At 41.9% G+C, this 24,887-nt stretch overlaps 1 protein-coding gene across 1 annotated transcript; it reads right to left on the bottom strand.

Moving 5' to 3' along the window:
* Acsm4 (acyl-CoA synthetase medium chain family member 4) lies at nucleotides 1-24,887 on the bottom strand. Its single transcript, XM_021202146.1, has 14 exons — nucleotides 24,743-24,887; nucleotides 21,088-21,331; nucleotides 20,125-20,335; nucleotides 16,021-16,228; nucleotides 11,947-12,090; nucleotides 10,315-10,471; nucleotides 8,130-8,209; nucleotides 5,723-5,846; nucleotides 4,065-4,145; nucleotides 3,843-3,944; nucleotides 3,306-3,433; nucleotides 3,104-3,203; nucleotides 1,374-1,493; nucleotides 1-306 (listed from the first exon to the last, which is right to left on the bottom strand). The coding sequence occupies exons 2-14, from the start codon at nucleotides 21,286-21,288 to the stop codon at nucleotides 220-222; spliced, it is 1,743 nt and encodes a 580-aa protein (XP_021057805.1). The 5' UTR covers nucleotides 21,289-21,331; nucleotides 24,743-24,887; the 3' UTR covers nucleotides 1-219.

Here is a 24,887-nt window from a genome sequence, read left to right as displayed (position 1 = left end):
TTTAGATTTTGGTTGTTTCTTTATTGTTTTCCTAGATAGAATTATTTTCAAGCGGGAAAAAAACAAATGTTAAAGCATTTTAAGAGTGAAACAGGAAAGACAAAGCATTTTAAGAGTGAAATAGGAAAAAATATTCAAGCATTTTAAGAGTAGTCACTGAACTGTCAGGAAGCTGGTACTAAAACCAACCACATCACTTCTGTCAAGGTTCTCATCCAGCTATGCTCGTCCCCATTCCTGGTCTCTTAACACGTTGCGTTTGATTTTCCCAGTGATTGTCTTGGGGAGTTCTTGAACAAATTCCACCTGATTGATAGAAAAACAACAGGAGGCACTTGATTCCCTGTGTCTTATACTAGCAGTCAGTGCAGTCATAGGAACCCTGGACTAAGGGTTAAGATGGGAGATTCCCAGCTTTGATAGCCTTCCCAAAGTAAATCTCTTCATCCTTTGGTTTCCTCTGTTTACACCTAGAACCCAACTGCCTTCTACTACACCTGATTCAGAGAAAAGACCTCTTAACATGTTGGTCTTTAAAGATCTGGGACCTAAAGAATCTGAGGAAAATCTTAGGGATGAGTTATAGAGTTAGTAGAGGTTTCACCTTAATCCGGACTTGGCCATACATTTTTGTCTTTAATTCCTTCTCTCAAGTATCCTTTAAATGTCTTCACATTTCTTCTGAAAGTCAAAGTTACCAATGTAGGTTTTTAATGGAAAAAGTGTGGAGGTGGTTGGATCAGATCACTAACATGAACTACATTTTGGCTTAAATGATGAAATGGCCTTGTAGTTAACCAGTGGCAGCTGGTAGTACTCCAGAGCCAGAGGGGAATCTTAACCTGTTTCACTCTAGATCAGGTGCCACGTCTAAATTAGGAACTTGGTGATTCTTAACTTCCACTCCCCTTCTCCATATAAAATGGCCCTTATGAATCTTGAAAATATTCTTTGTATTACAGTCTATTTTTTTCTTTTTTTTCATCTGCGTTCTCTTTGCATGTGTGTGAACACACCTATATGGGCACACACACATATCCTCAGTTAACTCTTCCACCTAAAAGACCAGGTCTCTTAGTCAAATCCAGAGTTCTCAGATAGGACTGGTCCTTCTCTGGTGTTCTACTTCTGCCTTCCAAGGCAGTTGAGGCAGCACACCCACCCACGCATGTACAAGGGTTCTGGGAATCTGAACTCCATGCCTCACACTTTCATAGCAAGTGCTTTAGTCATACTCCCAGCCCCTGCAACAAAGGATCACTTGTAATATCCTAAATATAAAATACTATAAAACAAACTCAAGAGGTATCTTCTAGGATACACAGCAAGTGTAAAGTCAAAATCCAACACAGTCAGAGGTGACTTGCGCCTACTTTTCTTGGGTATTTGTAAGGTGCTGTTGAGTTTTTCACATGATCCTGAAGTTCAGCAGTTAACTTCTCACGGTTGGAGCACTTGAAAGGTGCAGCTAATACAATAAATGCCTTCACCACCTGCAGCAGAGAGACCATTTGCTTGTAAGACACATCATGAGTTTGGAACTATTGCTGAACACAGGCATTGACTGTCCATAGCAGTGCAAACCCCAGAGACTGAATGAAGCTTAGGTACAAATTATAATGTATATTGGAGTATCTCTTCCCAGAGGAATGGGCTGTGAATGTGAGGAGTGCTGAGTTCTGTTTATATGTCCCACAGACTTAACATTTCTGCTTAGTTGGTTAAATGAGGCAGTCCTTGATTTTGAGGTGCACATTTATGCCATGGCACCTCTACCATTAGCAGCATGTTGAACAGGATGAATGGAGATTCTAAAGAGTATACTCTGTAGGAGATCTGACAGAAAGTACAGAATCAGGAAGGATCTATCTCTAAGGGGTTGTTGCCTCCCTCCCAATTTTTCCTACCATTTGAAATACTGCTTAAAAATGCTTATAGAGGTCAATTAGTACATTGGTTCTAATTGGCACTTGCTTCTGGCGTTCAACTGAAATCAGTTCTATTGAAAAGATGAGGATGTAGTGGCAGGAGAAGGATATTTTGCAGATTGGAATAGATCAAGAGCAGAGGGGGAAAGATGTCCTTCAAAGTGTCCTGTGGAAAGAGGGAGGCATAGAAAAAGGGATGGGGAGAAGGGATAGCCACATTGGCCCAACATATTTCTGCTTGCTGAGTCTTCAAAAAACTTCCAGGAGGAAAGGGAAATGTATCTCCTAAATAGACACCTGGGAATTTTGGGTAAACCTTGGGTACAATTTCTTGTTCTTGTTTCTGTAAGAAATGTATTTTGAGCTGTAATGGTTGTATGGGAGTTGAAATCTGATGCTTTTGGCTTACACAGTGTCTGTTCCCCATGGAACAACAGCACATGAGTTGTCTAAGCAATATTCCCCTTCATGGGGAGCTGGAGAGTTGGCTCAATGGTTAAGAGCACTGACTGCTCTTCCAGAGGTCCTGAGTTCAATTCCCAGCAACCACATGGTAGCTCACAACCATCTGTAATGGGATCAGATGCAACTCTTCTGGTGTCTCTGAACACAGCTACAGTGCACTTCCATATAATAAATAAATAAATCTTTAAAAAAAAATTCCCCTCATGTCTTTCTAGTAGAGCTACCAGCATTTACTTCCCAAGACCATCCTATCATCCACGTTTGGCCATTTGGCCTACACAAGTTTCTGGACCACACTGGCTGGAGATGTGGTAGAATTTACCCGAAGCAGGTGCAAAAAGAATTCACTCCTTCCTGGTAGGGTGCGGACAAGTTATACTTATTTGTGTCTTGAGCTGATTGCTATGTGATAGGAGGGACTAGAGCTTAAGATCTCAGGCAGACAAGGAAGACAGCCTCGATAACATCACAGGTATGCTTGGCTGAAGCTTGAATCCCTGAATAAAGGGGAATTTCTGATCCAGGCTACAGAAAGAATCCCAGACCTCTTGGGGGTAGAACTCATTTATAAGTAGATTACCAAGCATAATACATACATGTACCTTTGAGAGTTAAACAAGTTACCCTGAGTAACTTGTTGGCCTTTGCCATTTACACATGGACAGGACTTGAAAATAAAGTTGCTGCTTTTGTTTTGCCATCCACCCTACCTCTCCTCGGATCGGATCTGGACTGCTGACGACAGCTGACTCAACTACTGCTGGGTGCTCTATCAGTGCGCTCTCTACTTCAAACGGCCCAATTCGGTACCTGAAGAGGAGAGGAAGCCTTTGATCATCACATTCTCCAAATCAATCGGAAATCCCCCATTCTGCCATGTCATCAGCTTCTTAGAACAGCAAACATACAAACCCAGAGGATATAATGACATCATCAGCTCTGCCGACAAACCAAAAGTATCCATCATCATCCATCACTCCTCTGTCTCCAGTGACATAAAAATTTCTTCTTATTGTGGCATCAGTCTTTTCTGGATTGTCCTACCAATCAAAGATGGCATTTGGGGATTTGTCTGCTAGAACAGACAGGGGTGTGCCACCCAATGAGTGACTTACACACCATATTCCTAAAAAGAAGTCAGGGTTTTTTGATAGGGTAGTTCCTAGAATAGAACACACAAGCTCTAAGCTCTAAGAACTAACCCTCTCCTATGAACCTCTTCTGCCTCAGCTGATCCACCTTGCCTCTCTGAGGACAGCCACTACAAATGGTTTCTTCCTTATTTATCTTGGGAGTACTCTCACCGAATGGATGTTACTATCCCCACATTACAGTGGATGAAATAGACTGTATTGGACACTTGCCCAAGAGTCAGCACAACATGGTAGATGTGAAATTTGGGCCCATTTCTAAACTCGGGCATGGATAGCATGTTCTTCCTGTTCATACCACATATTCAGAGAAGAAACAGAAGGGCCGATCAGACTTCAGCCTAAGGGCAATTTCCCCTTCCTTGCCAGGTGGTAGGATATTTCCATTTTCATCTATAATCTGGAATAAAAGAAATAATATATGTCTTTCATATATATGTATATGTCAGGTCATGAATGAACGGGGAGAAAATGAAAGCAGTCTTCCTTCTTGAACCAATCGGATGTTTTCTCAACCCACCTGCACATCATACGGCACTACTCCTTTTCCCATGGAACCTGGTTTAATTTCTTCTCCTTTGCGATTGGCACAAATTATTCCCTATGAAGAGGATATGTTTTATATAAATGTACAAATTCTGACAATGAAACTTGAGATTCAGTTTTGAGGGCCGAGGAGATGGCTAAGTCAATCAATTGCTTCCCTTTAAACATAAGGACCTGAGTTTTGATCCCCAGCACTCAGGCAAAAAGCCAAGTGTGGTGGTTATGAGATGGAAGCCCAGTGCTTGGGAGCTGGAGACAGGTAGACCTCTTGGCAAGCCAGTCTAACCTAACTGTTGAGTGCTTGGTCCAGTGAGAGAACTTGTCTCAAAAAAATATATATAGTGGAGGGGCTGGAGAGATGACTTAGTGTTTATCTGCACCCATAGGCAGGCAGGCAGACATATTCTCTCTCTCTCTCTCTCTCTCTCTCTCTCTCTCTCTCTCTCTCNTCTCTCTCTCTCTCTCTCTCTCTCTCTCTCTCTCTCTCTCTCTCTCAGTTTTTACTTATTTTCCCAGAATTCAGGGTCATTCCTCTGGGGTGAACTTTTTGGAGTAGTTGATGTATTTATCAGAGTCACCAAGTGTACTGTTAAAACACAAATGGTTGAGTCTTACCCCCAAGGTTCTGATCCAATGATGTTCAATAGAATCTGAGGGTGTACATTCTACCACATTTCTCTACGGCTTTTACACTGCTGTTTTGAGGACCATACTCCTTTCTTATTGCTGCTGTCTGGACTTTTGAGACAAGGTCTAAAGATCTTATTATGATATAATGGAGGCTAACTAGCTTTAGGCCAACGATGTAGATGAGGCTGCCCTTGAATATGTGGCCCTGTTGCCTTGGTTGCCTGTGTACTGGATTTACAGTCATATCCTGGATCTAGCTGAGGACGACTAAGCTGAAAACCATGCCTTCTAGGTTCCATGGGATGCACACTAGAATAGATTCTCCCAGAGGTTCTAAGGGTAGGGAAGTCTTTCTCATTGCAATGGAAAGATGAGCCACTCAGGTCCAGACTCATCAATCCCTAAATTTCCTGAGCTAGCTAGCTGCTGTGCAGGGAGGAGGAAGGAAGGGCGAGAATATTTCTTCTTAAGCCATACCTAGCTAAGCAATTAACAAATTATGATAACTATAGCAAAGTGTTGTGAGAAATTCTATGAAGAATTTTTAGCATGAGTGGGACACTTCAAAGACTCAGTGCTCAATCCAAGGGCTGAATAGCCCTAACCTACAGCCAGGTCTCCATATACATAGTTTCTGTATCCTTGGAATCAACTAATTAAGGACTTTGAAGCATGTGGTTTTAAAAAGTGGACCTGTATTGTATATACAAGCATTGTTCCCCTGTTATATGCCAGTAACACTGGCAGCAACTATTTAATTGGTAGTTTTAAAGAGAAATTTTGCATTGCTTTTGGTGTCATGGGTTATCTAGAAACTTAAATAATAGAGGAAGATGTGTTTAAATTCTGTGCAAATCCTGTCTCATTTCATATAAGGAGCATGAACACTGGAGGATTTTGGTATTGTCTGGCACACATTGGATCCAAGATTGGGTCTTGCTCCCATTCTCCCGTGGCCACCGAGAAAAAAACTTCTAAATAAACATTGTCCCTTAGTCATACCACTTCAGTCTGTCCGTAGCCCTCGTACAGCTCCAGCCCAGTTTGCATCTTCCACTGTTCCAGCACCTCGGGGTTGAGTGGCTCCCCTCCTGTCAGGCAGTGCCTCAGCCTCTTGAATTGATATCTGGAGAGGCAAAGTTGCATGGGCTTTGGTGGGGGGCATTTCATCACAAGTTCAGATGTTCAAGCAAGAGAAGTGCTAGAACAGACTGTAGAAACACTCATGAGCTAAGTGTTTTCTGAACACCTCCTGTATTGCTTGATATCTTCTAGTTGTGTGAGAAACATGAGGGATGAAAAGAATATTTCTGAATAAACTATGTTTTGGCAGATGGGAGCACTTAGAGGGGAAAGGGGTAGATCAGAACGCTAATAATAATACAAAGTATTATAATTATGAATAAATGATACAGCAGACTAGGTGGTGGCTGTGCAATAACAGCTCTAGAAAACCTCTTAGATTTCTCACAGCACCCATTTTACAGATTTGGAGTCTAAGATCTAGAGAGGTTAAAGAAATTGCAAAAGGCTTTGCAGTAATAGAACATCAAGTAGGATCCTCTGCACTGTGTACCTATCAGACCAATGTCCCAAGCATGCCATCCACACTGAATCCTTGTCACAGCATTGTAGATGAAATTAATGGGGGCTTAAGAAAGCAGCAAAGCCCTGCCTGTTTGACTTTGGGTCTTTCACTTTTAACTGCTGGCCCACGGATCAAGACATGGAAGCCTGGGGCAGTTTGACTCTCACATGTAGTGGGGCCCCAAACAACCAGGCAGCTACGTGGGCAAAATGTTCTCTGTGTCTTTGAGCAACCCTTATATAGCTTTGGACTACACTTGAAATGTGAGGCAAGAAGCTCACATTGACAGCCACAAGGAGAGGAAGCTGACAAGAAAAGAGGAGGTGCCTATCTGTGTCACTGTCTTAAAGTTCTTCCTTCCCTGGGCCTCCAGACCTTAGTAGGAAAGGAAGATAGGACCACAGGATTCTCAAATTATTCTCCTTTTCTTTCTCTTTCCATGTGTTGTGTAACTGTTTCCTCCAAGATTGAAACTTTCCCATCCTGCAAGAAACAACTCAAAATAGCTTTAGGAAGTCCCTGAAACTAACTAGATCTCACTAGGCCCCTCCTTGCCAGAGTATGCAATATAAATGGAAAAGAAGACTCAAACAAACCAATCTGCAAAGAAGACTCTAAAACTAGACCAGCTGCCTGAAACTAAGTATCAGAAAACAGTCCAGCTGCCTGCAAGAGGTTTAAAATGACAGCAACTTGGAAAGGACACTCTCCAATCTGTTGAGCTGCCTGCAGGCTGTGCAGTGAGTTCTAGGTTCCCAGATTTCACCAGCTGTCACCAGTGCTGGAATGGACTTTGGTGCTGCTGTTGTTTTCCAGTCATTTCTGCTCCTGCAAGTAACCAGTCACCCATACAAAGTAAGTGACCCCGTTACAACCCAGTGGTTCACCAAATTGGACGCTTGTGGTATTTGTACTATTTTTGGCCTGTCATTGGCTGTCTATCTAGGGTGAGTAAATGTGTGTTTTGTGTTTCTCCAGGAAAAGTTTTATCACGCAACACTATGTGCTAAAATTTAATCAGTTGTATAAAAATGTATCACAACTCTACCTGACAGGTGGTGGATGATTTGGCTAAAATACATAATCCGGAGTCGTAAGTTTCATTAGCTTCTCTTTGAGGATGCATATGTGTGGTTTTTGTTTGCCTGTTTTGCTTTGAAGGGGCTTATTCTAAAGGCTGTGTGTGTGTGTGTGTGTGTGTGTGTGTGTGTGTGTGTGTGTGTGTTCCTATAGGTGTGGGTGTATGTGTGTGTTCAGGTGTCCTTGTCTGTATGTCTGTATGTATGTAGGTCAGAAAGCAGTTTCAGGTGTGATTCCAGAAGATACCATCACCTGATATTTTGAGATAGGCTCACTCCCTGGCCTCAAACTCCTCAAGCAGGCTATTCTGGCTTGCCAGTGAGCCTCGGGGAGCTTCTCATCTTTGTTTCCCTACTGTTAGATTATAAGTACACTGTACAACACCTGGATGTTTATGGCTCAGGGGATCAAACTCAGATCCTCACACTTGGGTGGTAAGCATGAGACTGACTGATCTGTCTCCTAGCCCTTACCCTGGATTTTAAGATGACATATGATTTTGTCCCCATAATGTATTAGGTAATATCTTGGGACATGTTGATTGTCATGAATGAAGAAAAAGGAGAGGACAATGCTAATGGCATCTGCTCAGCATCATAAGGTATACATAATAGTTATTTGTTCCAGAATCTCTATACAGTAAGATTCAGATTTCTGGGCCACCCTATATGGTAAAGGAAGCTCTGTAATGTTGGATGACAGCTTCTGCTTGCAGTTCAAATGGAGAGTTCTGCCCAGTACCTCTTAAGGTCCTTTTGTACGAGCATCCGGTACACCGTAGGAGCACTGCACAGGGTCGTGATGGGATATGTGGTAAGTGTCTGGAATATAAAGAAAAACAGACATGTCAGTAGTGGTCAGCTAGAGACCATGGCTACAGATGACATCTATAACCTTCCTTCTCCATTACTGCCTGCTAATCCCATGGAATAAGAAAGTAAATATTTACCAGTTGTCATTAGGGACATGTTGGGGGATTCTAGTTAATGGAGAAATTTGCATATTTTTAAAAAAGGCATCTACTGTAGAATTCAGTAGGTGAATTGCTGAGTTTGAGAATAATCAGAAGTATGAACTGGTTTACTCAACTCCAGAACTTTGTATGATGAACTCTTATAAACTCTTACCCATATTTCCCCATATGTTCTGTGTTGCCTTGAGCCTGTCTGTATGAGTTAACATACCAGGACCTTTCAGTACCATTCCTGTGAAGAACAGCCTACCTTCAGAGAACACCAAGTCATGGCAGAAACAGCTGCTTTATTTAAAAAGACTTAAAATTTGCCAGGCTGAGTACACCTGTTTCCTCAGGTCATACTTTCAAGTCTTGTGCAATTCTCATGCTTTAGAGGTACCAATAATGGAGGGACAGGCTCAACTGTATTGTCCAATGTGTTCAAAGTGGGGATTAAACATAAGCATGGGGACAGCATTGTCCAGATATATGCAGACCAGCTGGACTAACGCTTAATTCACGTAGTAGCCTTTCTTATGCACCTGCTTCAGAGGTTTTAATTCTTCTTAGTAAGTGCAATATGAACTTCTCAGAACAACACAAGTCCTATACAGTTTTACAGCTACAAAAGAAAGTTGTGTTTGTTTGCTTGTTTTGAGACAATGTTTCTTTGTGTAGCCCTGGCTGTCTTAGAGCTCAGTCTGTGGAGGAGGCAGACCTTGGACTTCGGACTCATAGAGATCTGTCTGCGCTGTGCCTCCTGAGTGCTTGGACTCAAGTTGTGTGCCACCACCACACAGCATGCAAAAGAAAGTTTTCAAACTGTGGAGTAAGCAGTTTCTTTTTCAGGGTACTTGCTAAACTTGGTGCAGACAGTCCTCTTCCAGTGCCTCATTGTATTTTTCTCAGGCCTTCAAGCCAGCTTCTTAGACCAGGTAGCAAAAAGCAATTTAAAAAATAATTTAAAAAAAATCACAGACTGAACACAGCTTTTATTTACACATAAGTGTGATGCTTTATTAATACTACAGATCTTATAAAGATTAAATGATTTTTTTTTTACTGTTAAAAGAATACTTGCTTTAATCACATTTTCATTAAGACAAAGCTGTCAAATATTTTATTAATATGTAAATTTGATTTTTCTTAATGCATTCTGAAATTACATACATATCAAAATTATTTTAAAATAAAAGTTTTATAATTTATTGTGAGTAATGTTGGATTTGAAAAACTGTAGGGTTATATAAAAATTTCCTGGATGAAGAAAGGTCTTCATGTTGATGACTAGGAAGCCCTGAATTATGGAGCATAACAACGTGTGTGTGTGTGTGTGTGTGTGTGTGTGTTGTATATAACCAAATGGAGGTAATTAGCATGTACATATCTTCAGATATAATCACTTCCATCACTGCCAACATCCAAAGCTCTAGTGATTTTGAAATGTCTTTTAGGTTACAGGTAGCTTGCTGTGCTTTCAGATATCTTCATGTAGCCATGTCTAGTGGAAGGTCTGCGTACCTAGTTTGCTGGAGTATTGAGGCTAAGAACTACAATGATGAACACAGGATGGGGAAGAGACGGGATGGAAAGGGATACTCTAAGAGAGAGGCCACTTCCTGAGACCAGCTATTGTCCTTTTACCATTAGGTCAGAAACAAAATAGTTGTTTAAACTGGAGTCTTCTGTTCTTTAGAACTAGGATCCTAAGCAGCCAGGTTTTATCCACACTAGTGAGCAGCCATGTTTTATCCACTAGTGAGCCCCGAATGATTTACAGCTGCAGCCCAGCTTTCCTGATGAGAACGTGGTGGGTAATTCCCCTTCACCTACAATCATTTAGAAGTCAACTCCCTGAGTCTTTGCTGCTTAAAAACAAAACAAAACAAAACAACCCTGATTTCCAGAAGCTTGAGAAAGCCTGGAATCTGAGGAATCCCTTCTTTATGGTTTTGTTGGGTCAAGACTTACATCTAGGAAGGTATCAGTGTCGAACTGGGCCATCCGGTGCACAAAAACACAGGCACCTCGAAGCCATGTAGAAAACACACTACCAATGGCAGCCTTGATCCAGCCAGTGTCTGACATGTTCCACATGATATCTGAGGATGTCAAATCCAGCCAGTACCTACATACAGAAAAGCAAGAGAACAGAGCAAAAATAAAACATAAAAATATGTGCTTAGGCCTGCAGAGATTTGATGTGCTAAGGTGGGGGGTTACCCAGGATAGGGGCTCCATCCTCTCAGAGGAGAAAGGGAGGAGGAGGTGGAGGGAGGTACAGTGTGAAGTGAGGAACAGGAGGGGGGAAGTCTATGATTGGGATGTAAAGTGGATAAATAAATAAATAAATAAATAAATAAATGGAACAAAATAAAACAAACAAAACCAAGTGAAAAGCAAACCCTGGCGTTTTTGAGGAGTCGTCTTGCCCTACACCTCAGTGGAAGCAAGTCTCACTTCACAAGCCAGGGTTCTACTTCCTCTTCTCCTTAGAAGGACTTTTCTGATTCTTATATCATCTGGGAGTTGAATAGGGGGCTGAGTTTGATGTACTTTTCTGACTTTGTCCATTGATATAACAAATATTCAGAGAGCAAATATTGCATAGAAGGTATTGGTATCATGAAGCACACAAGACATATCTCTGCTTTTATTTTAGGAAAACAAAGTAGGAATAAACACAGAATAATGTGAACTGAGTAAATACATGTTTCAGGAAGGTAGATAAGTTATCTACCTTTAAAGTGCTGTGATAAAACACTCTGACAGAAGGAGAAGGACTTAATTTTTGCTCACAGTTCTAGAGCAGAGTCCACCATGCTAGGAAAGTTGTGGCAGCAGGAGTCTGAGGGAGCCGATGACACTGTGTTCATAGCCAGGAGGCAGAGTCTGATAAATGCTTGTGCTCAACTCACTTTCTATTTTTTCATACAGTCCAAAATCCTAGCCCAGGGAATGGTGCCACCCACAGTGGGCAGGTCTTACCACCTCAGTTAACACAATCAAGATAGCAATACCTGAGGCATACCCAGAAGACAATCCCTTAGGTATTCTAGTCTTTATTGGGTTGGTGATTGAGAGTAATCATTGAATGCTTTAACTTTAGGTAGAAGGAAAATTAAACAGAGCAATGTGGCAGTTTTTGGTAGACTTGTTTCAAGGACGCTCCTGGGAAGGTAAATTCACCTGGCAATAAGGAGAGAGAGGCAGAAGTGCTATGAATCAAGCACTAATTCCACATTCTTCCTTGATCAGATACTTCGATGGCACCATTTAGCTAGGGTAAGGTAGAGGCATCCAGAGTTCTGTTTTATGGATTTATGTTAGAGATATCTTAATAGACATCCAAGGAGAGGTGTAACGTCGGCAATCGGATAGCCACACTGGCAGCCTGGGAGACTGCATAGAAAACAAAGAAACAGTGTGGTGGTGCACTCCTGCAAATGCAACCGTTTTTGTAAGGGAGGGGAGAGAGGCTGGAGAATTGCTATGAATTTGAAGCCAGTCAAGATCACAGAATGAGTTATAGTCCAGAGCCAGTTACAATGTGAGACCAGGCCGCAATCAAAATGAGAACAAAAGTGTAGTTTCCTTTCCTACCTTCCACAAAGGGTGTACCCAATGCCAAGGCTGCCCTGTGAGTGCTGAGCCATCTTGGGGGAGCCTGTGGTCCCACTGGTGAAGTAAATGGCCATTGGTTCTTGACTTCCCGTCTCCACACAATTGTGCTCTTCAGAGGCCGATCTGCAGATGAACCCCAAGATATAGACTGAGTGGAGATCAGTCAACTCTGTATGATTGTTCTCTACTAGATTCTCACTTACCATGGGGAATAATGGACTGAAACTACTGCAGAGCTTCCCTGAGAAGAAACTCCCAAGAATCTTAGAGGGACTCTAAAGCTCAGGGTAAAGTCCTCATTTTTAAGCTCATTTCTCTGTAGGTCCAAAAGACAACCAAGCTAGCTCTCCACGTCAATGACAAAAGTGTATATACTGTATTTCAATGTCTTTGTAATTTATAAAAAAATTAAAAACAGATTTGAATCTTTCTAAGTTGATACCATTTCATGATTTAGGGATTGGAGCAAGACCTTTAGATTTAAAAGACAAATACATTGAGATCAAACTTTAAAACTTTGTTGTTGTTGTCCAGTATTTCAGTATCTCTGACAGAAACAGCTAATAGCTGACCAAATAGCTATCTCATCCTTTTACTGAACCAATAAAAGTCGGATTTGGGTCAGGTACGAGGTAGCCACGTGCCTCTCATTTAGTCACAATTAAGCCAGCCAATCAGGATCGTTTCTTCCCCTTTCAGTGACTGGTTTAGGAATAGGCTTGGGAGAATTATAGTCAACAGGTATAAAGTCCTACAGGAGACATTTGCTTGTTTTAAGAAGAGTGATATGAGCCGGGTGTGGTGGCACATGCCTTTAATCCCAGCACTCGGGAGGCAGAGGCAGGTGGATTTCTAAGTTCTAAGTTCGTGGCCAGCCTGGTCTACAAAGTGAGTTCCAGGACAGCCAGGGCTATACAAATAAACCCTGTCTAAAAAAATAAATAAATAAATAAATAAATAAATAAATAAATAAATAAATAAATAAAACAAAAAGAAGAAGAACAACATTATAGTTCATGACTGGCCTGGAACACCGTGTAGACCAGTCTGGCCTTAAACTCATTGATGATACCTGCTTTCCTTGACTCCTGGATGCTGGGATGAATGGTGTGCATCATTGTGCTCTGTATTATATCTATCTGTATGCCTCATGTATTATATTTTTCAAATTTCTTATTTTGGAAAACTCCAAGTGATAGGTTTTATTTTCGTGAACTTTATGTTATCATTTTATTTTGAGGCATTATCTCATAGGACCCGAGCTGGCTGAAAACGGCATCTGGGGATGATGATAAACTCCCTCTTGCTGCTAATTCTTGGGTGCTGAGATTATACACGTGTGCCACCACATCCAAGCTACAAGGCGCTGGAGAAGTCCAGAGCTGCATGCATGCTAGGCAAATTCTATCATCTGAATTACGTCTCTAACACTCAGATGATTTTAATGATGAGTGAATGCCATTGAAAACTAAGATAGAGATCATTAGGTAATAAACATACTCAGTCCATAATGCCAAAAATGGATTATTAATACATTGATATTTTTAGCAACTTTCTTTAAAATAGAAAAGATCACTGAGTTTTTTTTTCTTTCAGAACAAATATTGGGTGAAGTTGGATGTTTTAGGTTCCAGAGAGGGTGATTAGGTTACTTTATCTAACATCCTAGCTTAGGGGACATCTCTTGTCTTTGGTGATTCTCCATTAAGAGGACCTACAAGGCTTTCATCCACGTGTTTGCTTTTCACTGAAAAAACAAAGACATTGGAATCTCTGAGGGGCAGAAAGATGTTCATGGGGTGATGCTAAGTCTGGGTTTTCTCTCTTTTTGGCTCCCTAAGTTTTGAGTTCTGGATTTTCAGAGATAACTCTTTCCTGGTAACTTCAAGATTTTTTTCATTGTATCTGAGACTCACATATTCCACACTTGTTAGACATCTGGATCTTCCCAGATCCCTGATCTCCATATGGCTGGCTTATTGTCTTTTTAAAAATGTGTGCTTTTCCTGCATGTCTGTCTGTCTGTGTACCACATACATTCAGTGCCCATGAAGGCCAGAATTGGGCATTGGATCATTTGGAACTTGACTTAAAGATGGTTGTGGGCTGCCATGTGGGTGCTGGGACTCAAACCTGGGTCCTCTGGAAGAGTAGTCAGTGCTCTTAACAGCCCCTAAACCTAAGCTTACTATCTTCTAGCAGTCTTTGCTTGTTCTCTTCCCCTTTCTGTCCCTGTCTCTCTTCCTTCCTTCCTTCCTTCCTTCCTTCCTTCCTTCCTTCCTTCCTTCCTTCCTTCCTCCCTTCCTTCCTTCCTGTCCGCCTGCCTTTTTTATTTTTCTTTTCCTTCTTTTTAGATAGTGTCTTGTGAACCTTAAACTGACTTATAAGTTCTTCATTCTCCTGCTTTGAACTTCTGAATATACCCCATGTCTACATTTAACTTCTATTTTGTAACATTGAGAGTGGAGACCAAGGTCTTGTCATTCAATCAGTACCAAGCATTGTACTGGCAAGCTGTATCACTGGTCTCATCGTTCCTCAAATGACAGTACTCAGCCACACATCTCTAAAATGACAGTACCCAGCCACCCATCTCCTCACCAAAAGTCAACTATCCCCAACTCCTGCTCCTTCATCTGCTGTGTGAGTCAACCTCAAACACAATTGCAACTACTGTGCCATTTGTTCTAGCCATTATGCTGAGAATGTCACATTGCTTTATCCCATTTGTTTCTTCTGCAACCCTATTCTGTCATTATCCTAATCTCATAGAGTAAGGTGTAGATTTTCAGAAATGTCACATAGCTTACCTGAGTTTACAACTTACAAAAAAGATATAAGCTGGATTTTTTTATTTTTATAAAACATCAGCTATTTAAATAAGGATTATGCTGTCAATGAACGATTTCTAATTTTTTAAAAATAACTTAGGAAATTTTCTCATATATTAGCTTATTTTGCCCTCAAATGTCACTAGATACTTGCCGTATAGTTATCCCCATTTTACATATGAAGAAAACAGAGGTTAAGTGATCTGGTTTTTGTCTGCTTATTAAATATTCCTTCAGCAGCCAGCTGTGTTTTGTTAGGTGTTGAAGATAAAGGTACCAAACACACAAGAAAAGCCTTGGCACACTTAGAGAGTTTAACTTAAGGCAGGGGCTGTAATGCTTTCTGCAAAGCGCCAGATAGCAAGCATACTATTACTAAATGAAAGCATAGACAATATACAAACAAATGAGCACCTCTGTGTGCCAATGACACTTTATTTACAAAATCAAGTGGTGGACCCGATTTGGCTTTGGAGCCTAATTTTCCAGTTCAAACCTTGCAGTAGGAAAACCGAATCTAAGAGAACACAAGGCTAGTCTGATCACTCAGAGGGCCTAGCAATGTGAAGAAATAGTCCACGCACTGAGAAAAAGCCTTACGGCTTCCATCAAGATGGTCAGGAGCAGCATGACTTAGGATAAAACATTTGAACTGAAACCTGACAAGATAGAACAACTATAGAAAGGACTAGGAAAGAACCCCGGGCCAGGAGAGACAGTGGATGCCAAGGCCCTGAGCTAGAGCATGTTCAAGGAGTCAAAGAGCGATCACGATAGTTGTGGCCCAAAGGCATTTCTCTATAGCACTCTCATCATAGGCCACAGAGAAAATAGAAAAGTCAGAGTAGAGCTGTACGACTTTCTTCCGTCTGTAAATAATTTCATTGAATGACTTTTTAGGGAGCTGGAGAGATGGTCTAGGGTCTAAGAACACCTGTTATTATTACAGAGGACCTAGGTTCAATTCCTGGCGCCCACAGGGCAGCTCACAACTATTTGTAATTCCAGTTCCAGATGATCCTATGCCCTTTTCTGGCCTCCTTGGGCACTGCATGCGTGCGATGCACAGATATACATGTACTCATAAGCTCATACTCTTAAAAACATTCTGTTTTGGGAAGGAGCCCGGTATCAACTCTGGCTACCGCTGCGTCTTTGGACGAACAGATTCAGAGCTGGGGCTATGATCTGTGTTGCTAGTGCCTCCCACCCAAATACTCACTGAAGTAACTCCTGAAAGCTGAGCCACCCGTCCCAGCGGTGTGGAGACACCAGGAGTTTAGTCTTCAGGCTGGGGCACTCTGATACAATGGAGTCCACTGCGGGGGCCACTTCCTCACTGGCCACAATGCACTTGGCCTTGGATGCTTGCAGCCGGTAGAGGATATCTTTTCTGGTCAGTTGGATCGTTCCTGGCATGAATACAAGCCCTGGAACGAAAAATGATTCCTGAGCTAACAGCTCTGGAAATTATTGGGAAACCTAGCTCTTGTGTCTGGATGAAGAAGGCCTTCAGATCTCATCCCCCAGCTACCTGGACCTTGGTTCCCTGGGCTGTCCTGCTGGGCCCTGGCCTGAGGGATCAGTGGAGCTCTGGGTTTGGAATCTGACAGGCCTTGGGTCTAGTCTTGGTCTTGCAACTTGCTAGCCTTATGACTTGGGTCTCTCTGGCCTTCCCTTCTTTACTTTTATCATGGGGATAATGACAGCACCTCGTTGACAATGATGGGCTAAGTACTAAGAACCACTTTCATGTCATGCTTGAAAGGTGGTTGTGTAATGATTATTAGCGATTATGTGATACTTAATCATCATGTTACATTCTATGGCATGGTTTCTGTGAACATTATCTCATTCAATCTTTCAACCAAGGTGAAAGGTTGTGCAAGATAAATCACTGGGAATGAGAGAAGAAAATAATAGATATGTGAAAGGTACAGAGACACTAGAATTCTTTTCGTGTGTTATCTATCTCCTTTGTTGAAGTGCTTTGTAAGATGTATACTACATCAGTGCAACAGGACAGAGTGAAAAATTATATGCAGATAGGAAAATGCCTGCTCATTAATTTTTTGATAGATTGCATAGCCCCAGATGCTCAGAGACTGCTCTTCAAAAACTTAAAAAGATACATTTATTTATCTATCATTTGTGTGTGTGTGTGTGTGTGTGTGTGTGTGTGTGTGTGTGTGTAATTTGCATGGAGGTCAGATGATACCATTGTGGATGTGGTTCTTTCCTTGTACCTTTTTGTGGATTCTGGGAATCTAACTCATGTAGCTAGGCTCGTACAGCAAGTATCTTTAGTAACCAAACCACCTCAGTAACCTGAGACTACTGTTTTAAGCATCCCCAGGAAGTGCATGCAGTCTTTGGGGGATAGCTGGTGAGTGGCAGAACCAGCCTGCAAATCATTGATGCAGTGGTCTGGCACGGCCAAGATTTTCCTAGATGACCACCCATGGTCATGCTTAATTTATCCCTCTTCATCCCAAACACTAGCCAGAGACAGGGTTTCAAAGCTCCTTGTGAGAAGAATGCACAGGGCAGGATTACATGTGTGGTGTAAGGATTAGATGTAAGGATAAGATGTAAGCAGGTGGTTCGACTTTCTAAAGTGAATCCGTGGGAGGACAATGGTACTCAAAACATTACAGCTAGCCACCGCCTTGCACTGAGCACCTATCATGTGCCAGTGAATGATAACTCACCTACAGGTCACAAAGCCGATAAATGGCAATGCCAATAGCAAGGTTAGTCCCTAGAGACATTTCCATCACTCCCAAGACCTGTGTTGTATGGCTATGTACTCCTTGCTGGGTATTCTGAAATCAGGCAAATAGGAGGAAGTTGTGGAGTTGAATTCCTAGGAAGGAGGCTCTTCTTTACTGTCATCAGTGTTATTGTGGGGAGCTCTCATGTAGTGTGCATGTGGGCAGAGGACACCTTTTGTAATATCAACGCTCTCCTTCCACTTTTAGGTCAGTCTCAGGGACTCAGAAGCTCAGGTGGCAGGCTGGAGAGATGGCTCAGAGGTTAAGAGCACTGACTACTCTTCCACAGGTCCTGAGTTCAGTTCCCAGCAACCACATGGTAGCTCACAACCAACCGTAATGAAATCTGACGCCCTGTTCTGGAGCGTCTGAAGACAGTTACAGTGTAATTAGATATAATAATAAATAAATCTTAAAAAAAAAAAGAAGCTCAGGTGGCCAGACTTGCATAGCAAGCACCTTTACCTGCAGAGCCATCTTGCCATCCCAAGGCTATTTTACTGGCTATATTTTAACTGAGTTAACTGAGTTATTCCCTTAAGAAAACACTTTAGAAGGTCTCAGAATGATCAATTAATATAAAAAGATAAAATGATTTCTCTTACAAGTCATTTGCTCTTAATGATTCCCAGTTACAGTTTCCGTGGTGGATTTATGAATGTGTTCAGTAGGTAGATTACCACCTTGGGAGTCAGAGAAAGATTACTTCTAATGGGTTTTAGACAGCAAATGTTTGTTGGATGGCAAGTATCTTAGACTTTACTGCATATGCCTCCCAGCAAAATCAAAATAGTTTGCTATGTGGTGAGTGAAGGCAATTTAAAAAATTCACATAAAGGGTTTGACATTTTGGGGAAACAGGTCTGCAGCTGGTTTTCTTCACTTGATGAACTGTTCTGTCATTGTTTTATTTTATGTTTTTGAACACTAGCTTGTATGTTTGTACTCATAGATTTTCCTAAGTTAAATAACTTATATTAAATAATTTTAAGGGCATATTTTATAACAGATAAGCCATCCTTACTCTTTTTCCAGCCACAGTTGATTTCCAATTTATCTCTCTCTTTTTATATAGTAAATTTAAACACTTTTATATTCCTGCTTTCATATATTTTATTGGCAGTAAAAGCATCTTAAATTCTCTGAAATTCTCCTGATGTTATTATTGCTAGTATAAATTGTTTTTTTTAAACAAGAGCAAACCATTCAATCATCAATCAACACCTCAATTAAACTTATACCTTAGCTAGGTTATGCATTATTTAATCATTTCTATTTAAGTTTGGTTTTATATACCTGCTAATAACATTGCACAGATATCTTTCTGTTCTCTGTAGTAGTCTACACTTTGGAATTCTTATTTATTTTAATGGATGTTTGATGATATTTTCTTTTTTGGTTTTTCAAGACAGGGTTTCTCTGTATAGCCCTGGCTGTCCTGGAACTCACTTTGTAGACCAGGCTGGCCTCGAACTCAGAAATCCGCCTGCCTCTGCCTCCCGAGTGCTGGGATTAAAGGCGTGNGCCACCACGCCCAGCGATATTTTTTTAAAGATAAGAAATCAGAGAATCTTTTGATGAAAGACCTGGAGAGTGTGTTAGACTCTGGACTGTAGTGTTGTTCTTGGTCCCAGTCAGCATGTTTGCTGTGGAACAAAAGGAGCCAGCTGTATTCTATCACAAGTCTATTTACCCAAACAGAGGAACCGTAGTCCATGGCTCACAGACCCCTGTCTAAAAGACATGTCTTTACTTGAGGTGCATTATGTTACTACTTTGGGGGAAATGAGTAATGGGATACATTAGTTCTTCTGACTGGAGTTTTTTTCCAACTTGGGTCCAGAGTCCCTTATGTTCTTACAAATCTTTGCATCCCCGAAGACTTCCTCTTCTTCTGTATTTTCCTGTTGCAGAGAATCTAGAGACACACCCAGAAGAGAGAACCATGGGTTGGTGTGTGTGTGTGTGTGTGTGTGTGTGTGTGTGTGTGTGTGTTCGTCTGTGTGTGTGTATTGGGGGGGATCCCGCACACCCTGCACTGTGGAGAAGCACTTACACTTGCATTTGCTTTATAGAGCTTTTTTGTGCAATTCTGAATACTGCAACTTTTTTTCATTTTTATTTGTGTGTGTGGGTATATGTGTGTGAATCTGAGACTTTCTGTCTTGACTAGATGTGGTTGGCCAACCTGTGGCTGGCCTGTCTCTGCCCCCACAGTACTGGGATCATAGGAACCTGTCGCTCTGTGCCAAGCTTTTGATGTGGGAATGCAGGGTCACATCCCCAATTACATAACTTTCAAGTGGTGTGACCTTTGGCAAATGTCTTAATATCACTGTGCTTTGATTTCCTCTCTTGCAAAACAGTTATCACAGTGATCCCAATTTCTTAAGTTTGTTGTTATTATTACATCACAACTGCTCTCAATGTTAACTTTCTTTCTCTACTTTCTGTAAGGATTGCTTCAGTCAAATCTGACCCTTCATAAAAGTCTCAAGTTTTGGTTTCTTTGGGTTTCTGCATGATTTTCACGTGACATTTGTGATACTCACCTGTTCTCATGCAAGCCACATTGATGAGCCACCATTCAGGGATGCGGGGCAGAATCACAGCCACCCGGTCTCCCCTCTGCAGGCCACAGGGCTTGGTGAGCACGTTGGCAGCCTTTCTGGACAAGGAACCCAGTTCTTGGAAGCTCCATTTCACCTCATCTCCTTTGCCATTCACCCACCACAGGGCTGGGTTGGCTGGCCTCTCTCCAGACTGGCCGGGAACACACGGGAAAGAGAAGATAATGTAATGGTTTAGAGGTGTCACCTGAAGGCCCACACATTAAAAGGCATAGTCCCCTATCCTGTGGCTCTAGGGCTTAAAGAAGAAAGTAATCAGACCCTAGGCCCTTCCTCTCACGCATTCCTCCCACCTCTCCGAGCTGCCCTGGAGTGGAGAGGGCATCCTTCCTCACTATGAATGTTCTCTGTGATGCTCAGGGCTGCCACAGGGCTAAGTGAACAGAAGCTGATATCATTGCACCCATGAACCAAAGCAAACCTTCATTCACTTGAAATTGTGTGTCTTAGGTGTTTTCTCACAGTGTGGAACACTGACTAACACAGAAGGCAGACAGGACGTTACTGCTCCTCCTCCACAGCTGCTTCCCCAGTGTGCCTGGGGGAGAAATCTTCCTCTCCAGAGGGACACTGGAGAATAGTCTTGGAGACTCACCTCTTTGTGGTGTTTGTCCTTTTTAAAGAGGGGATAAGCATATACCAAGGTAGAGTTAATCTGAATTCATCTCCCTAGACTCTAAGTTTTCTGAGAAGAAGCAAAAGACAGAAACTGATGGGAATGAAAAGTGTTTATGGGCTCTTGTACTTGAGTCTCCATGGAGCCACCCAGGTTCCTGCCCTCACTGAGACAAAGAATTGATTTAACTTGACAGGTAGAACCCAATGAGAGGACCCGGAAGACAGAAATGAGAACAACAGGAACACTGGAGACCTGCTCTTTGATACCTTCTCCTTTAGGGACCACTGGTCCAGCACATCTGCAGCAAAGTTAAAGTTCTTAGGTAATGGCTTCTCACAGCGGTTGATGGCTTCAAAGTCATCCAGCGTCAGAGGTGCCCAGAGCTGGGGATATCTGTGGAAGTGCCGGCTGGCCGGCTTGGCAAGCCAGATGAATCTAAGTCTCTGACAGTGGAGGAGAACCTTCATGATTCCTGAAAAACTTTATTTTCTGGTACCAAGTGGGAAATGCCTGTAGGGAAGAGAGAGGAGGGGAGAGAGTGTCAGCCGAAGATTGGGAAGTGGAATGAATGAAGAATGCTCCATCCTCACATAGACTGTGACTGGTGTCCCCACTACTGAATGTTTCTTAATTCTGCATGTCACCAGCTTAGCCCTAACAATCTGGCCAACTTTAAAATTGTCAAATTCTCAACTTCTGCACTTCCTCCTCCCCAAGGAAAACACAAAGGGAACATTTGCCATCTGGGTTTGTTTCCAAGGTCCCCCTTCATCACCTCACACTCTTATCATATATGCTGACCCCTCTGCTTGGGTTTCCTCTTGAGAGCATCCACGGGGCAGCCTGACAATCCCCTTGAGTTCAGCCTGCTTTCCTCTGCCCATTACCCTTCCACTACAGTGCACTGAAGCCTGGGTGACATACTTTATGGCTGTAAGATGGAAAATTACTCAACTTCCCATACCTCAATGTTTTCATTTGCATAGTGGAAAAACATGTAATTTCTCACTCCTGGTTATTATGAAGATTTGATAAGATGATGCATGTAAAATGTGTAGCTCCTAGAAAAGGATTTCCTGGTTGCTAATTACTGCAGTTTTGGGGTAGTTTCATGGATTGCTCTGAGCATGTCATTCGGGATGCCTGGAATTTATTTCCTGTTCTTTCAAAGTAGCTTGTGATACCAGTAAACTTGCCCACCTTTTCTTCCACTTGTAGTTTTTGTTTCAATTCTGTAGTTACCTCTTCCTTTGACCTTCTGTAACTTGCACCCTGTATTATTGTAAATCTGCCCTGTTCTATCGTTTCTATACAGGAGTTCCGGCTGTCTAACCTAGCTGCTGTGAATAGAAGCTCTGTAGCTGTGTATTCCAGTCTTAGCACCAAGGATGACTTAGAGCTAATAAAAACAGCCACTGTTCACACAGCTCTTGTCTGGGGAGGCCAGCACTTTCCATCCAGGCTGTTACTGCACACTGGAGTTACAGCCAGGAAGGCTGGTGCTGCTGCTGTTTCCGCTTGGCAGGTGAAGACATGGACTCTGATGCAGACTGGAGTAGCTTGCCCAAGATTGTCATGCTTATGGCAGCAGAAGCAAGGCTAGGAGCTCCTGTGCTATAATAGGTCCTCAAACTTATGAACAATGTCCCTTGTGTTTCCCTCTCAATAGGCATTCTTGTGAATGGTGAGCAGCCCCACCCTTCCACCTTTTTTGTTCTAGAAAGTTAGTTTACATAGAGTGGAAAAATATGCAGGTGCAAAGGGAACCTGGGTCTGCAGAATGGTGACAACAGGCACAGAACCGAGGGCTCGGGGTGCGGTTCCCTCTCTGCCGTGTTTGCCTGCCCCTCTGCTGCTCAGAGATGTCTGGCTCTCTTGGTGCAAAAAATGTTCACCACAGTCTTGAAGAGCTGTGTCTGTTAGTACTGTTGGAACTAAACTCTCTGTGTTAATGTGGAAAGAGGGATCATGCATGGGAACATTATAATGAAACTTATTAACCTGTACAATCCACATGTAGTGCTAATCATCAATATAACATAATTAAAAAGAGAAGAAACAACAGAAAAGAGATTGTGCTTTTCCCAGACATTTTTTTTCTGGAGAATGGGCTATGCTCATGGTTTAGCATGGTGCCAAACTGAGCTGCTTTTCCTTCTTCTACCATACATGCATAGATGTGCACACACATGCAAATTCATGTGCAAACATGATGTACATGTATGACACATACACACAGTTGCACCCCCCACAATTTTATAACACACACATACACACACACACTCACATATGCACAGACAGATCCATAATTTTTTTCCTCTGAATGATTTTTTCCAAGTTACATATCCTATTCATTTCTCACTCTCTGTGCCATGCAGTAATGACAATACTGTACTGGCTCATTGTAGGGCTTCTGTCAGCTCCTGCCTGTTGCCTGGGACACAGATAGCTAAGACTGAAACGTGCTGCATAAGAACAATCAAACATCATGCAGACATAGTGGTCCATGTTTTGATCTTAGCACTTGGCTAAAGAAGGAGGATTTTCATGAATTTGAGACCAGCCGAAAATATTTGAGACCCTATCTCAATGAAACCGAAAACATAACAAAATAAAATTTGACCCTCAACACCATTTATGCTGGAAGAATTCAGTAAAAGAAGAAAAAAAAAAACGGACAAAGACAAAAGCTAATGAATTGGAGCCACTAACATTTATTCCTTACTCTTCTAGTGATGAACTCTGCATTTCTGGGATCTACTCCAGCTCAATTACCAGCCCCACCTTTATGTCCATTCATTTTGCCTTTCAAGACATGGATGCCCACGACATTCACAGATGCCCAGAACAGTCTTGCTATTTACGAACAGTACTGATCTTAAAAAACACAAATTTGCATCTTCATTCCTTCCTTCAAGTTAAATGATAATGATTTTTTTCATGGAATGCTCTTATTTCTCTAATTTCCTACATTCCAACGAATCATTAAATTAATATTCAGACAAATCTAAAGCTACAGGCTGTAATTAGGTCTGAATTGATTCTCTATCTTGATGTTTTCTGAGCTCAAATAAAGCAGACTAAATACTACAAATGCACACACAATTGACAAGTGCACATTTGATCAAGTAGGTCTCTCCATTGACCTTGAGATATCTTTTGTCAGCAACATTTCTTTTTGGTTTATGTTTGATTTTGGAGTTGACTTTGGTACAGATGGGTCTTTAAAGAGAACACAGAACTCTGAGGCATCGCCATTTTGCTTTGAACAGAGCCATTTCCTGACTTGGGATTCTGGGGTGGGGGAGCATATGCAATTCTGGGGTCAAATCTGAAAGCTGCTGAGTGTTTTAAATTGAAACATCTTTGGAGAAATTGATATATATATATATATATATATATATATATATATATATATATATATATATATATTCCAGAAAAAAAATCTCTGTGAAAGTGAGATAGTTGAACTGAGTAAGATCTAAACACTTTGTGATTTCCAGAGTTTAAGAAGAAAACAGTTGGGAAAGTTACTGAGCAACAACAACTGGCCACTCATTCTTCTATGTTATATGTCGCTGAATTCTGAAGTTTATTCACAGTTACAGAATTTACTGTTTTGCTCACAAAGAAATAAAGACATGGAGAGGAGAATAATTTACCAGTGGCCATCTATCCAGCAAGCAGCAATTCTAGCTGCAGTGACCAGCCTTGTGTCCCAATCAAGGGAAAGAACTCCTATTTTTTCCCCCTGCATGGCTGATAACTTTGCTAAGTGAAACTGTCAAAGGAGGCAGTTATCTGGCCATGGCTCTGCAGCCATCTGTCCTGGTGACAGAGCCTGCCTCGTGCTGACATACCTGCCTCTCTGCTTCTGCTCCGCTAGCATCCCCTCCATGCTGCCACCTTCATCTGTCTTACCAGTAAATGGTCCTGCTGTTCCAGAAAGGCCTCTCGCTCCTTCCCAAAGGCTGTTTCTGCCACAAAGTTGCTTCCTTCCTGCCTTCTCTTCTTTTGATGATGTCTATGCCACGGTGGCCCTGAGCCTCTGGTATACAGTTGGGAG

This window comes from Mus pahari, chromosome 1 (assembly GCF_900095145.1).
Source record: "Mus pahari chromosome 1, PAHARI_EIJ_v1.1, whole genome shotgun sequence".
NCBI classification, from domain to species: Eukaryota; Metazoa; Chordata; class Mammalia; order Rodentia; family Muridae; genus Mus; species Mus pahari.
This window is presented reverse-complemented; position numbering and strand designations above follow the sequence as displayed.

Excerpts from the sequence above, each read along its gene's own strand:
- Acsm4 (XM_021202146.1), bottom strand. The coding sequence starts at position 21,288 with ATGAAGGTTCTCCTCCACTGTCAGAGACTTAGATTCATCTGGCTTGCC. Across the intron at positions 10,472-11,946 it reads GGGTACACCCTTTGTGGAAG|GTACTGGCTGGATTTGACAT; the intron begins GTAGGAAAGGAA and ends TTCTGTATGTAG. Across the intron at positions 3,204-3,305 it reads GATGTCATTATATCCTCTGG|GTACCGAATTGGGCCGTTTG; the intron begins GTTTGTATGTTT and ends TCTCCTCTTCAG.